At 34.2% G+C, this 17,083-nt stretch overlaps 1 protein-coding gene across 1 annotated transcript in view; it reads left to right on the forward strand.

The window, feature by feature from the left end:
• Positions 1 to 1,413: 1,413 nt before the first annotated feature.
• LOC125061836 (serine protease inhibitor 88Ea-like) overlaps positions 1,414 to 17,083 on the forward strand; it is a 28,003-nt gene continuing 12,333 nt past the window's right edge. Inside the window, exons 1-3 of the mRNA XM_047667457.1 lie at positions 1,414 to 1,560; positions 12,874 to 13,162; positions 16,324 to 16,491. Coding sequence (XP_047523413.1) covers positions 12,881 to 13,162; positions 16,324 to 16,491 — 450 coding nt within the window. The 5' untranslated portion in view covers positions 1,414 to 1,560; positions 12,874 to 12,880. The remainder of the gene's footprint in view (positions 1,561 to 12,873; positions 13,163 to 16,323; positions 16,492 to 17,083) is intronic.

The raw sequence follows: 17,083 nt of genomic DNA on the forward strand, positions 1-17,083 counted from the left end.
GACACCCCGAGACAGGCCGAGTGCGAGAGTGTACAGTAGAGCTCTCGTCTCGCCTCGCTTCCTCGCAGTTGGTCTCGCCTCTCTCGGTCGCCTGTCGGTTTTTTGCGCACGAGTCAAAGGGTCTCGCGAGTAAAACGAGAGTGACCTGTACACACTCGTTCAATCATTAAATTTTGGATAATATTAAAACTTTATGATCCTAATTACCAATTTCTGTTGCGGTGTATAGTGACCATCTTCTTCTTCGCCATGGCTTCGTATTTTTTTTAATGGTTAACGTGAAGAAAATTATAATAACTCATTGCACAAAGACAAACAGCAGCAGCGGTTGCCACGTCCATTATCAACGGTGTTTTAAATACAATTAACGCAACGAGTGTGTACAGGCTGCGCTCTTCTCTCGGTCCTCTCGGTCGAGACTCTCGGCGAGAAGCTCTCGCCGAGTGTGTACAGCCACCATGACATCGTGTGACAAGGGGCATGGGGGGGTCAATACTTTTGTGACGTCACATATTAAAATTTAAAATACTAAAACGCAAAGTGTGGATGTGAATTAAAATTTTATAAAAAATTTACGAACTTGATCTATATTTACATTGATATACAAAAAATATAAATATTTTTATCTTTAATTAATATAATTAAGCGTTTATTATTTTCTAACTAGTCGTTTGTTTTTTCGGTTTTATTTATGTTGATTTTATTAGATTATTATTTATTAAAAATGAAAATAGCTGTTTTCTCTCGATTATTTTTAAATACATACATAAATTTAAAAAATGTGTGACGTCACATTAGGAGGGGCGTTATAAAAATGTGACAACCTGTGACAAGGACGGCGGGAGGGGTTCAAAAGTCCTAAAATTCGTGTGACGTACCTACTTTATGGATGGCCCCTAATGATAAAAAATAGACAACCATGAGCGGATCCAGCTGGGATCATGACATTAAGGACAGTCTTACTTTGTCACAAATTCTAATTCATATCGGTAAAAAGCACCGCCAAATGTGACGTGGAATACAAAACAGCTTTTGTGAGTGACCAGTGATGACCTGGTGGCTTCGACTCTCATCCCTGAGGTCTTAGGTTAAATCACTGGCTGTGCACGAATGGACTTTCTATGTGCGCATTTAACATTCGCTCGAACAGTGAAGGAAAATATCGTCAGGAAACTGGCTTGCCTTAGACCCAAGAAGTCGACATGCTTATTGGATTGACAAATGATCATGATACAGATACAGAAACCTAAAAAGTTTGTAGCACCACTGATTTTTTTTTTGTAAGCGTCTAAATTATTTGGGCACAGATTAGATACTATATACAAACCTAACCAACCTCTAAGGTTAGACAACGAAAAAAAATCTAACCTCTTATTAATAACACACTTCTGCATTAGTAATTTAATTCAAAAGATTGCAAGTATTGAAACAAGACAACTCGGCCAGTCATACAAGTTTGCCCCACAAATAGTGGACAGCGAACAGCTCTTGCTTAGTTCGCTTCGCGACACCGTGATTGACTAACGTGTTGTGTTTGATCGGATATTAAAATCGAAATCGGTGAGTCTATTTTTTGCTTCTGTACTGATAACAAATATATAAACACTATAGTAATCGTAATATCGTATTATAAACGTGTTTATTCGTTGTAATAATATATGCATTTATGTTTAGGATTTTTTAATACAAGATACCTGTGTAATGTGTACCTCTTTCATAACACGACTTTGTTCACAATTATTAAGTTCACAAATGTTGCTCATTTTACCGAAATTAGGTTAATTAAATTTCTTGAATTTTTTTGCTATATTTCAGTGTGTTAATATCAAATAATAAACAGTAACAACCGTGAGGATTTAAAGAAAATCGTAATTTCCTAGTGAACTAATGGAAGAAACAGTTACCAATATTTTTTAATTTAGACAATGGTTTGGATTATAAATTTATAAATGATAACAAGAAAGGGAATTGGTAGCACAAAACATCGTTATTTCATAGTTCGTTACTGTCAAAAAATGCTTTTAAAATTAGGAGAAATGCAAATGGCGCCGTCTGTTACATGACATCGTCTTAAAAACAACAATAACTAAATATCTTCGATAAATCCGGCTAAACGCGTTGTCCCTGATTAGCGGACTCAAAAAGTTATTATATAAGATATAACTTCAACTGAATCATTTAAAGGAATACAAATGTAAAATTGTGTCTTTAAACAATGAAATCGCGCTCGCTTTCTAATTTGTGTGACGAGTGTTGTGAAATTTTATACCAGTGACTTACACATATGTATTTGTCATTGCCTAGTTATACATTGTATATGTGTTTGATACCTGTGTGTTGTGAAAAGCTGGTGGGTGTGTGTGTTGACATACGCGATCAGACCGAAGAATGCAACGAATTATTTTGATTCCCGTATAACATAAACAACATAAATACATGAAATACTTGCGGGCTACTTGATTGTGAGGAACTTCTTCCTTATTGAGTTCTTATGTCATTCTCACACGTGTATTTTTATAAGTACCTGATTGTCCGCCTTGTGTGTGATCTCTGAGATAAAAAAAAATAAAAAAAAATTACTTTAGATTAAGGTTCTATATATATATATTTTTTATATAACATTTGGTTCTGCACTTCTCGCACGCATCATGTTTTTTTTTTAGTTTTTCCTCTTTAACTAGGGTTGCCTGGAAGAGATCGCTTATTAGCGATAAGGCCGCCCGTTGCATCTCTTATAATTTTTATGTATTGTGTTTCTTTTATTTGCAACAAAGTGTAAATAAATAAAATAAATAAATACAAAAACACATATTGGGAAATGTATGTATTGTATGGTATGTACCCTATTTTTGATTAAAATAATTATTAATAATGATTATTATTACATTTATTGCAAAAATGTGATACAATCGTAAGTTAGCATATTCTGCCACACACAATGGCGCGCAAATTTGTTTTCTAAGGAATTTTACATTATTAGTCATATGAATTGGTCAATTCTTATTTTATTTGTATCGTACATAATATATATCATACGTTATTAAATTTATATCAACTACAGTGTCTCACGCAAATAATCATTTATTGAATACGTTTTTTTCAAAAGTAATACACCAAGTCGCTTTTTACTCTAGTCGGAAGATCTTTTAATTATTTTGGTAAATTATTGTAAAACTTAATTGCCATACAAAAGGTGTTTTTCCTAAACAGTTCTAGATTGATATATTTTTTTTAATATTATGGCAATAGTTTTAACTTTATGCCAGTTTCAAGTAAAAGGTTGGGAAACATGAACGAAGTTTCCCGCGCTTTTTTTTCCTAGATTGATTTTTGCCACAGCCAATTTCTCCCCATGTCTACTTCGACAGGTGTTTATTATTAATAGTATCTGCACCGTCCACATAAGTAGGTAGCCCCCCCTCCACTTTCCTCCAGTACGCCATTTTCTCTGCATCTACTTACCTCCTTGAAGATGTCGTCACTCCACCTAGTCTGTGGGAGGCCGCGCAGTCTTTTGTTCTTCTGAGGTCTTCATTTAAGGTCCATCAGTTCTTGTCCCTGCTATGTGGCCTGCCCACCGCCAGTTCAGGTTCTCCAAGTTCTCATAGCCTCTGCGCATTTGTTGACATATGGTAGACGAGTCCATAGGCGGAGTTGGGTCAAGATGTTCGCAGGCATTGCATCATTGTGTATAATGCATTATCAAGGTTTTTTAGTGTACTCATTTTCCTTGATGACTACATTGGATTTACCAGAAATATCTTCATAAATATTAACAAAGCATTATGTAACATACATATATAATAACATAGTGTAGAACGGGGGGAATGAGGACAATAAGTTTATATGGAAATGGTCACGTGACGTATGTTATATATATATATATATATTATATTATTAAAAATATTACTTAAAATTGCCGATTAAATCGTACTCATTCTTTGACAGTTTTCAATAGTGACGGAGATATATTACAATATTCTTCAAAAAAAAATTTTCTTTTTATTATTTTGTGTGTTTCGTTAGTACTAAATGTTATGTTTATGTCTATTATATAAATAAAAATAAATACCAAAATATGTTGCTACGAAAAATAATTTATATTTAAAATTTATTCCTTGAACTCTGAGGAAAGTTTTATAAATTTAACAAGGTTTAAAATCGGCAGAATTTTTAAAATACAGTTTGCAAAACCTATTTGATAATTACCATATTCCAAGTACATATTACGTAAGCACTATAGGGGAGGGGGGGCTTTTTTCTTATTTGGTTATTATGTCAACAGTAATTATTTACTTTTGTACACATATTACCCACACATTGTCTATGCTTGAAAAAAAATGTATTTTCGAGGATTCCTACAAAAAATTAATACGGGGGGGGGAGAGGATAAATTGCAGTAAATCTGCTGTATCTGTACCGTTTTACCACATCTATCTCTTTGGAAATGTGACAAAAGACCAATGAGAACTTAAGTAAGAGGAACAGGGGACAAACGGACCTCACAACCTGGTGGAAAGGAAAAGCCGATAGAAGGTAGCGTGGTGGGTAAGGAGGAACAACAGGTGTTTATAGTTGGACGAAAGAAGCACGATGGCTACAGTCATTGATAAGATATCAGGAACTGGGTATACAGCTGGTAAACATGAAGCACCCACTCGATAGATAAAACATTAATCAATACAAAACAAAACTGTTTGTATTCCGTGAGGGAACGTGTTCGCTGGAACTTACACAAGCATTGCGTGGGTACGTTATGAGCGGAGAATTACCCAATATCCTCGACTCTTGTGGTCCGGGACTTTATTTTGACGTGATAACGTCTTTAAAATCGTTTTAGTCGGGTGACATGTTGAGAAACTTGTGTCACACCAAAACCTCACGAGCGCGATCGCAGGTATAACGAGAGAGAGACGGACCGATCTCCCGTCTCATCTCGAGCGCTGCCAGTCTGTCCGTGAATGTATGAAGAAAAATGTATATCATAGTCGAATAAGTAAACTTGTCATTTTACACCCGAAATTTATCATCAAAAGTGTGAATAAAACGATAGATGTAATTTAAAATTTGAAAAAATTGTTATCTTCATTAATTCCTTACTTCCCAAAAACTTATATCACCAATAAGACGTTATCACGTAAACATCTCGATCGTAAACCTACTTTACAAACAACCAATATTATACATATCAAATCAAATCAAAAATCATTTAATCATGTAGGTAACACATTGTACACTTATGACGTGTCAGTAAAGAAATACATATTAATGCTTCTAATTTTACATTTAATGCCAGTTCTCAAATCAAGGGCGTAGAACGGAAGAGAAGAACTGGCAATAAACTCTCCGCCACTCTTTTTAATCGCCATGGTTTTTTTTTACACAACGTTTGTAAGGAGCTGCAACCATTAAACCATGTTCCACATGACATCTTAAGTAATTAATAATAATAACATAAATTAAAAACTAAGAGTTGTCCTCTATCAGCAGGAGGCATGGTGAAATAGGAGCACGCACTTACATTCTCGTGGGAACAACACGCAAACACATAGTCGAAATAATTAACATCACCGCATATACTAGCGGATCCGACAGACGTTGTCCTGTCTTAACTAATATTGATTTCATTTTGGTAAAAAAAAAATATTTCAGAAACAAAGTGTTTATTATTCCGACACGAGAACAAATTAATGTATTTTTTAATATAATGACTCCGATCGAAGCATTTGTTTTAAACGATATTCATTTTTCTTTGACGATATTTGCAGCACGCATTCAAATGTTATGTAAAACACCATAAAGGAACATCAAAAACGTTTGAATTGTATGGTGGTTAAGTATTCTTAATTTTTCTAATTTTCCGCGCAATTTTCTTATTTTTTTCTTTCATAAGAACCTTCTGAAAGAATTAGCGAAATCGGTCCAGCCGCTCACGCGTGATGGCGTGACCAAGGGAAATAGGGATTCATTTATAGATTTCTAACATTGATGAAAATATTGATATTATATTGACTTTTAGAAAAATGTACTATTCAATAAATGATTATTTGCATGAAACACCGTAATTGATATAAAGCTAATGATATAATGTATATAATATAATAGACTAGATAGTATAAGAATAATTGACATTAAATAATAATGTGAAATACTTTAAGACAAATTTGCGCGCCATCGTGTGTGGCAGAATATGCGAACGATTTATGATTGTATCACCTTAACATTTTGTACCATATTCTTGCAAAAAATAAATTATTATTATTATACAACAATCTTCCAACTTACCGTAACTTTGTCTATGACGCACTCAATGAAGTTTATGTTTATATTTAGTTTTAGTTATGATTTTATTTTGTGGTTGCTTGTTTATTGTTTTCCTCATCGGTTAAAATTGTTATGTGCTAATATAATTGATGTGTATGTGTAAAATTTGTGATGTCATATATATATTTTAAGAATACATGTTTTAAATAAATAAATAAATTTGCTGTGCACTTCAACCCCCAAATTGCACGCCTCGTTAGCGGAGCGGAGGCAGTGCTCTACTCTCGACATGTCAAAAAACCCAGTCCTTCGAAACTTGAATGACTTTTTTCTCACTAATATAACACTTACAGGATAATATGAGTGCACTAAAATCGAGTTAAATAATCTATCAAGCACATATGGTATTTTTTATGAACAATTATTTTGTTTAACATAGTAAATAATAACATTAAAATCAATCATTCTTGGACGTCCGTCAGTCTGTGTTTATGGATCCATGTATGTGGCAGAGAAATTGGTCGAAAAATTTATCGTACCAGAATACTTTTTTTCTTATTATATAAAGTTATACCCTGCGCTGATTCCTAGTTCATATTAGCGTTCTAAGTACTGTCGTTCAATTATAATTTGTAAAAAAACTAAAATACAACTGTGTATTTGTATATCTAAAGTCGTTAGTTAGTCTATCCCAAAAAGTCGTCGGCGTGTGTCAGGCATTGGAGGCTGATCACCTACTTGCCTATTATATTTAAAAATGATCATGAAACAGATTCAGATATATGAGGCCAAGACTTAAAGAGGTTGTAGCGCCACTGATTTATTTATTGATCATTAATGCAGCTTTAGTAATAATAATGCTTGCAAATTTATATTACAGTTTTTTAATTTAACGATACCAATTAAACATCTTTGCAACATAATTGTTAACGGTACATTACCGTAATCAGAGATTTGTGATTCCGTTAGTCGATATGTAGGTAACGTAATTCCCGCAAATTTATGACTTCTCGCTACATTAAAACATCTTAGTATACTAAATCGCTTGATTTAACCAGTAATTAGATTCAGGGAGATTAAAATGTGATTAAAGTACGGTTTATATGATATACTCCAGGCTAGGGATGTGACATTCTGCATTAAAAAAAAAAAATCGATTTTTTATTAATCGATTATTTTTTTAGCTTTAAAAATCGATTAATAAATAATCGATTTTTCTTAAAAAAATAATCGATTTTTTTTATTATTCGATTTTTTCCTAATTTTTGAATAAATTTCAAAATAAACACCCTAAAAATAAACAATAGAAATTATTAACACAAATTAACGTTTAAGAATAATCAAAATAGAAATTAACTTAATCTCGTTTTAATAGATTTTAGGTGAAATTTGATAAATACTGAGTGTATGCCTTTTCAGTAGCACATAGCAGTATTTTTGTTGTCTTTTTAATTGTATGTAGCCTTGTGCTGCTGAATAAATTTATTTTACTTTTAAATTATAGAGTTCCATTCAAACTTGAGTTTTTGTAAAATTAACTGGTTTTATCATCCTTTCGATGTTTTACAAAAAAACATCAATGCATCGAGTATATCAATACATCTTCAAATAATCGGATTCAATGTATCGCATTGTAAACATCGTTGTATATCGAATATCCCTAATAGTTCGAGGTCCGGGTTATAAAAGACCAGACATAATGTCGGGAGGTGGCAGATAAAAAGATCGACAATGTTTGATTTTCAATTATAAAAATAATCGATTATTTTAATAATTGAAATTTTAATATAAAAATCGCGTAAAAAATCTATTTTTTTAATAATCGATTTTTTTTTCACATCCCTACTCCAGGCATCCCATCATCACATTTGTCTCTTTCAGAAGAACGCGTCCACCAATCTCCAGAGTCTAGGTCTGGATATACATAGCTACCCTCACACTTTGAAATTAATTTTACTTTAGTCCTTATTATTTATGATTTGAAAAGCTGGTGCCCGCGTCGTCTGCGCAGGATTAAAATTATATTTGTCGAGATACCAGAAGCGATAAAAGTATCTATTTTCATTAAGTAATTAATTTATTATTATCAAATGCGTATTTGAAATGAATTGTCAATATTTATTGTAGTTATGGTTCACTATTTTGCCTATAATGGCTTACACATAAGATATAGATATATACTGTGGTTTTAAACTATATTTATTTTCCACTTTTTAGTCCTAGCAGCAATACGTGTTGTCTCAATTTAATCGTATTGCTTTGTGGACTTAAAAAAATTCATTGTTTTTTAGATAAACCTATGAAATTATTATATTGTCGCTGATTCTTTATAAGTGTACAAAGTTTGAATTAAATCTGTCCGTTTAAAGTGGGTCAAAATCGTGTCGGAAGGTGTCGGTTACATACATACATACAGGTGAAGCTAATATAAAGCGTGTAATAAAGTAAAATCTAAAGAAAAAATAAAAGTATGTATAAACAAAAATTATTATATATGTAGGTAGGTACACGAAAATACATTCCCCTCAATAAAAGGCATTTTATTAATCTACTAGCGGACCCGACAGACGTTGTCCTGTCTTAACTATGAATATTGATTTCAAATTGGTATAATGAATTAAAAAATATTTCAGAAACAAAGTGTTTATTATTCTAATGCTTTATGTTATACAACATTTTTTGTTTGTTTTTCTGGCTCGCATATTATTATATTATCAATATAATAACCCAGATCGAAGCATTTATTTTGAACGATATTAATTTTTCTTACATCCTCTGACGATATTTGCAGCACGCATTCTGTCAATGTTGTGTTATGTCAAACGCCATAAGGTTACACCAAAAAGTTCGAATTGCATCGTCGTTAAGTATTCTTGAATTTTCTAATTTTCCGCGCAATTTTTTTCTTTTTTTCTTTAATAAGAACCTTCTCCTGACAATTAGAAACACATCAACAAAAAAATCAGACAAATCGGTCGAGCCGTTTTCATGTGATGTCGTGACAACGGAAAACGGGTTTCATTTTTATATATATAGATAACGACGCTTAATCCTATTGACATGAATCGCTAGTGAATGACACCAGCGATTGTATAACTGTGACGCGGCGGACTTTCTCTGTTCTTGCGAGGGAAATCCATTATGACGAAGCATATGAACGCCTTCACAGAATAAACGCTGAATTAGGAGTCTTTTTGCGTAGATTTTTGAGTCCAAAATATGCCGTTTTCTTCAAGATATTTACCTATGCTACGTACATTAAATGCTTCTAATTTTACATTTACTGCCAGTTCTCAAATCAAGGGCGTAGAACAGAAGAGAAGAACTGGCAATATGGCCACTCTTTTTAATCGCCAAGTTTTTTGTTTTACACAACGTTTGTAAGGAGCTGTTCCATATGACATCAATAATAATAGACAAAAAATAATAGAATAAATTAAAAACAAAGATTTGTCCTCTATCAGCAGGAGGCATGGTGAAATAGGAGCACGCACATTCTAAGGGTCCTTCAATAGCGTACCAATTTCTAAAAGGCGTGTGAGTGTCCATGGACGATATCACTTAACATCGGCTGAAAATGTCCGTTATTGAGGTCAAATTTCACGCTGACTTCAAAACCTTTACTTGGAATTACCCAGCCGAAGGTTGTCATTATTCACGCTCACGAGAAGGCTGAAGCTACTAGGAAATTCCATAAACAATTTATTTTACCGTTTTGACACTGAATTTCTCGGTTTGACCTCAACAACATGACACTGTATTATACCAATAAATAAACATGTCCTATATTTTATTCTCAAACGTATTAAAAGGAGGACAATCAGATACTTATGAATATATATTATACAAGCTGATCCGGCAAACGTCGTTTTGCCATGTATATTTATAATAAAAAAATAGGGGTTGATCGTAGAGGGGTGAAAATTAGGGGTTGTATGTATTTTTTAATGCTGTATCATAAAAAAATTAAAACAGAAAAAAATATCTAAAAATAAAATATTTAGGGGTGGACTACCCTTAACATTTAGGGGGATGAAAAATAGATGTTGTCCGATTCTCAGGCATACCCAATAAGCACACAAAATTTCATGAGAATCGGTCGAGCCGTTTCGGAGGAGTATGGCAACGAAAACTGTGACACGAGAATTTTATATATTAGATAGTATAAAATGTACATATGTACGAGTACATGAGACATCGGACGTCGAGGCAGAATACGAAATTCCAACCGTATCACCTCGACGTCCGTCGTTTCACAACTGACAGTTTTTTAAGTCAGTTTTTGCCGCGCACCACCATTATGTGGAACCACACAATATCGCTTTTGTGAAGTCACTGTGTAAACGTATAAAGATGTCGATAGTGGAGAGAGCATTCAGTAGGGATATGTGAAACATATTCTGGCTCTTGGTATCGCAAACCTTGGCCTACGACGTCGCACATATCCCCCACAAAGAAACCGAGTTCATGGAGATTAATTATAAAAATAAAGTACTCGTTTAGAAATGCTGTTACTTCTAGTAAAAGATTGAAATGGAAATGGACAGGACGCATTATGAGATAAAGATAAATGGACGAAGAAAGTGACGGAATGGCTTCCTCACTATGACAAAAGAAAACGAGGAATACAAATAAAAAGATGGGAAGAAGATGTGCGAAGAGCAACTCGCCCTATGTGGCTACGTAAAGCTAGAAACAGAGAAGAATGGAAGCCCTTAGAGGAGGTCCATGTCCAAGGACAAGCTGTATAACAGAAATCAACCGGCTTGCCGATTAATTCGTATTTCTTTTTTTTAGAGTTAAGATTATTGACCCCCCCCCCCATGTAACTCGCCGTAACGTTTTTCAGTACCCAAGTACAGTACTGTACCCAAGTATAGTAAAACGTTTCGTGACCACCTAGTGACTCTTTAGTTACTATTATGTGGTGTAAGTCGAAAAATATATTAACAATAACGCGTAATTTAATCCCCGCCCCGCATCGTAACGTTTTACAAAAGGACCCCCCCTCCCAAAATACGTTACGTAATACTTAAACGCTCCCTTACTAGTATAAGTAGTTACAGCAGTAAAGGCTTTTATTATTATTATTATTAGTATACTCGTTTACTTACCATATAAAAATAATATCATTGTGTGTTGAATGAAATAAACTGGGTTTCCCCAACGTCGAACGTGACCAATCCTTGAAGTTTTATTTACAATGCGTTTATTACGTAGGCATAACAGTATAAAATAAAAATGGCATCCATTCGAGTATTATAATTTAAAAATAAATAATTAATAGGAGTGTGTAGGAGTGCAGGCCTCCGTATTACACTTTTTATACTTCTTTTGGCGCGTTAGGGAAAAATTATGAGAGTCAATTTTTACGATGCGCGCGCACACCGTCACAAAAAACCGACACCCTGAAGTTGGTATAGTCAACATTTTAAAATAAAAAATGTCCATTTCTTTAATTATGTAGAAATATTTTTTTTGTAATATTTAAATAAACTTTATTTAACTAGATAATGCGTTATAATAAAATATTTAACGTATTATATACCTTTTTTCTATTGTTAGTGTAGTTTTTTCTAAAAAAGTAGAATAAAATTTTTGAAAAGATTTTTATTTTGTTACGCCAAAGAAGTATAACTTCCGACGCGTGTACATAGTATAGAACAGGGCGCAAACGGGCAGAAGGCTCACCTGATGTTAAGTGATACCGCCGCCCATAGACACTCTAAATGCCAGAGCGCTCGCGAGTGCGTTGCCGGCCTTTTTAGAATTAGTAATCTTCCCCCACTATATCTTTTATATCGTCATCCCAGGTTTCTGGTGAGCGTCTTCTCCTTTTTTGTCCATTGGGCAAGTAAGGATATTTTTGAAAATCGTTCAAGTGCATAGCTATTTAAAGATTTAAGTTGGCACCTGGTAGATAGTACCGAGGACCCCGGAGCTGGTGCTATCTACCAAGCTATCCTCAACGAAGAAGTATCGCGATACAGGGACCAAACTTCTTTCCAAGGGTCCCTGTGGCGGTGTACCTTTAACACTGGCAGCATTTCCTTGCTGTATTGCGATACTTATTCGTTCAGGAAACTACCAGCTCTGGGGTCACCGGTACTACACCAGACGCCAACCTAAATCGTTAAGGACCTATCTGGTCGCCAAACTCCAAAAAAGGACATTGTTTCTTTCCAATTTTCGTCATCGTTTCTTGAAGTAGGGCGAATGGAAAAAATATATGGTGGAGTTGAGTAGTTATGTATCCATTTTGATACACGATTTAAATAACTTCGCTCGATAGAAAAAAAAACCAAACATAGCCAATTTTTAACACTTTGAATTCATTTTATGACAAAATTGTATAAAGAACATGATGTTGAAATTTACACGATATATTTTATCGCAAGCCAAGTAATCCATTTCAGAAAAATTAGTAAAATTACATTAATTTCATGTTTTACATAACTAATTGTTATTACGGGCCGGCGCGCCTCAGTGCTCCAGCTCTCCACTGCGCACCGCAGTCCACCCCGAGACACTGACAGAGCAATTCGTGCTGGGAAAGGGCCTTCTTCTGTTTCTATTCTTAGCCTCCATTAACACGTCGTTTATTTACAGATAAAAGATGCTGAAATTAACGCTCTTCATCGCAGTCATAGCGTCGGTACACGGCCAGTGCTTGGACAAAGATGTGTCTAAGGCGAATCCAGAATCTCGAATAGATTTATATAAGGGCCAGCTACACTTCACATTGGACCTATTCAATTCCATAAACAAAGCTGTGCCAGAAGATAATATATTTTTCTCGCCGTTCTCCGTGTACCACGCGTTGCTTTTGGGGTATATTGCTGCTGGTGGACGGACAGAACAGAATCTGAAGCAGGCGTTGAAGATCTCAGACTCTATGGTAAGAATTAATTTACTTAAATTCAAAATAACTTTATTCATAGGAAAACAAGTACAATTATGAACGTCAACAGGAAAGATAAATTGATTCTAAATTTACACTACCAGTTCGCAAGTCAACGGCGTAAAGGCAAGAAGATCTGTTAAGATCAGATAGGTAACTCTCCGCGGTTCTTTAATCGCCAAGTTTTGAGTCATACAAATTGTTAGACCAAATCAATCCCAAAGATTATTTATAACCAGCTTTTTGATAATTATACGTTTAACGAGAGTTTTTAATTTATAATAGTAACTAGTGGACCCGACAGACGTTGTCCTGCATGATATTTCAAGCAATTAGTAAAGCAAAGTATGAAAGTACCGACTGCAGCGCCACCTGCCGGGTTGATTTGTGAATCTAAACCATTCCCAGATCCCCTTGAACACACACAAAAAATTTCATCAAAATCGGTCCAGTCGTTTGAGAGAAGTTCAGTGACATACACACTCACAGAAGAATTATATATATAAAGATAATTCTCTAATTTCGCATGGAAGTTTGTTATAACGAATACAATTTTATTTTTCACAGCGGAGTTCAAGACTCCGAATTGAATTATATCTAAATATTTAAAAAAATACATTTTACACTGATGTTTCTGGCGGTTACAGATTATATTAATACGTTAAAATGAGTACATTTCTGGCCACATATGCATGAAAACACTTAGACAATATACCAAGTCAAAACATATTCTCAGACAACATATACGAGACAGAAAATATAAGTCAATTAAGTTTATTTATAGATTTAAAAAATTAAACTAAATATTTTAAAGAATAAGGAATTGTTAGTAGTGCTAAATAAAGTCAAAGACTTCTCGCTTCCAAAAATATTTCCTCAAATCCTCTTTGGTAAGGTGGAAAATCAACATCTTTATAAATTTGATTGTAATTGTAACCCGATAAATTGGCGAACTACGCAGATAATTCGTGTTCAAACGCACATGGAACAATTGTGTATATATTGTCGCACACGGATTCTTGAATAAATTAATAATAATAAATCCTTTATTTGCAAATAAAGTGGTACATTCAGATTGATTAATTAAATATAAACCGCACAATCAGTCATATTATAAAAATAATAAGTCAAGTTATTTATAATTGTTGTCAAAACTCTTTCACGCCTTCACTATAATACACCTTGCCTTTAAAAAAAAATTAAAGTTTGTATCGTATTACCTTCAGATTATAACACAAATTACCAGCAAATAGATATAATATTTAATGTAACTAAAAAATGTTTAAAAAAATAATTTAAAAATCTCTGGTATCTTTTACTAATAATGGCTTTGTTATTCTTCCTTTATATTAAATATATATTATAATGATCAATGAATCTTAGAACTAAGAATTTAATTTATTATAAATAGGTAAAAGTAAAACTATGCTTTGTTTATGTTTGAATGTGTATTCCGTTTTTAGCTTTTGTGTACAATGTAATTGTTTGGATATTGTTTAGTGAGAAGCTGTAGGAGTACTGTTGAGCAAATAAATAAAGTAAATATATACGCCCATTAAGAATAGTACAAACATTGACTGAAATTCCAATAAACCTAAAGTAAAATTATCATATATTATCACGCATTTGCATGCAATTTATATAAAATTGTTTGGTGCTATAAAAATTACTGTAATAGCTTGCATCCTTTGGTTAATGGACACATGAGTAATGATTACATAAAATTTATTTATTCACATAAACATACACTATCCTTTTAGTACTTAGCCAATCAAATATTAAATACATAAGATACGCAATATCGCTACTATGAACTCACTGAACATATAAAGATATCGATATTGGAGATACCAGCAGCAACGTCTTTGTTAATCGGGGATCTGTACAAAAGGTTCTGGGTCTTGGTATCGCAAATCTTGGCCTTAGCTTGTCCCACATATAGGCACAAAGAAACTGAGTTCTTGGTGAACACTTGGGTTGCTCCCCGCAAGACTTGAGCGGGCTATAGGAGTTAAATATATTATTTATCATACAATTTTGTTGAGCCGCGCCGACCACCGGCAGTGCCTGTGTGAAAGCAATGAAGCGCCTCTTTTTATTGTATTTTATTTTAATGTATTTTTGAAGTGAAACTTCTTTAGGCGCCTGAGGGTAAAATGTTTACGGATGAAACGTCACGAAGATGTGCAGCGTTTTTGTCTAAGAAAAGGTAGAGAGCGATTGAGACCGATTGAGAGTGAGTGAGAAGGGCGAATTACCTTATAGAAATTTTATTTTTAAAATTAAAGTTTAAAGAATAAACTTTTTACAATTATTTAACATAATTTTAAATTTAACCGAGAATTTATGAAATATTAGTATTTTATATTTTATGCAAAATAATTTATTGAAAACTCAAATGACGAAAAATTAATTTAACTAGATGACGCCATCTTTTAATTGATACTTCGTTAGACCCAACTTACGATAAGGAACCTAAAATTATTTATAAGTAAATATAATTAACATAGTTTTGTTAGATTAATTACCAAACAATGCATTTTTAGATATAGAAGAATATTGACTTGCGAACTGGTAGTAAATGTAAATTTAAGATTAATTTAACTTGACGATTCAAAAGTGTACTTGGTTACCCACTTGAATAAAGATATTTTGAGTTTGAGTTTATCTAACATTTATTACTAACAAAAACACACATAATAACAATAATCAAAGAAAGAATCCCTTTTCCCTTTCGATTAGTTTTAAGTGTGTAATGCGTGTGTGCTGTGGCTGTAATTGGCCCTGGCTCATCATTATGCTGAGGAGCCGAATCCACAGCGCTGGTCATACTGCTAGAGACCACAGCAGAAAGTCTACTTGGGTTAACCGGGCCTAACTATATCCTTGGGCCCTCCTTGGGTAGAATGCCTAGCGAACCCCGAGGGCCCATAATAAGGGCGTGTGAAAGGCTGAGGTGTTTTTAGTGGGTGGGGTCTCGCTACCCCTCTGAATAGCAGAGAGTTTTGAGTGTAGACCCAGCCCCACAGTCCCCGCGTCAAGCTCGACATCCTTGATGCGGGCCTGCGTAAGCGCATTATCACCTCGTATAAAATATAAAAAAAAAATAAAAAAAATATATCCTTGGACCCAATCTGTAATGTACACCTCATTTCCAGGACAAGGTGAACCTGCTGACAGCGTACAGAGTGGACAAAAGGTCACGAGAGATGAACAATAACAGCGACAGTTACGAGTTCACGAATGCAAACAGGATGTTTGTGGACAGCGGCCTGAACGTCAGACAATGTGTGCGCGACCTACTTTTGGATGAATTGCAGGCGTTGGTAATATATTTTATTATTTTAAAAGATAAGTGTTTTGGAGTCGTTCTAATTTTGAATTTATACTGTACTGTCACTTAGTATGTAAGCTACAGTGTTTTCGCTTATAATAATAATAATAAAGGTGTCTGCCCACTATCCCGTAGCATACCATGACCGTACTAGGACCGTTTCAGACAAAAAACTATTCTTTGTATTGAGAAGTATGAGACTATGCCCACTAGACCGTTCCGTCACCGGCCGACACCGTAGCGTGCCATGCACGGGCCGTCAACTATTCGTCGGAGGGAATATTTTGCCGGTGCGGACACGCTACGTGCATGGCACGCGACGTTGCCAGACCGCTGACTGAGCGGGGAGTATGACCGTTACAAACCCGTTTTAACTAACTAAGTGCCTGAATAATGTCCAATATTCTCCTTCCGTTTTGCGTTTTTTTTATAGAATTGTGAATCCAGTAGTGTCGAGTGTTTTTTAGGCATTCCTCTTCCTCTTCATCCAAAATGATAGTAAGCCAAAATGATAAGTAACTATTTCAATATTTCACCACATTAACGCGTCTACGCAACACTGATATTTGTACGAGAATGAACCG

Source organism: Pieris napi, chromosome 24 (assembly GCF_905475465.1).
Source record: "Pieris napi chromosome 24, ilPieNapi1.2, whole genome shotgun sequence".
In the NCBI taxonomy this organism is placed as follows: domain Eukaryota; kingdom Metazoa; phylum Arthropoda; class Insecta; order Lepidoptera; family Pieridae; genus Pieris; species Pieris napi.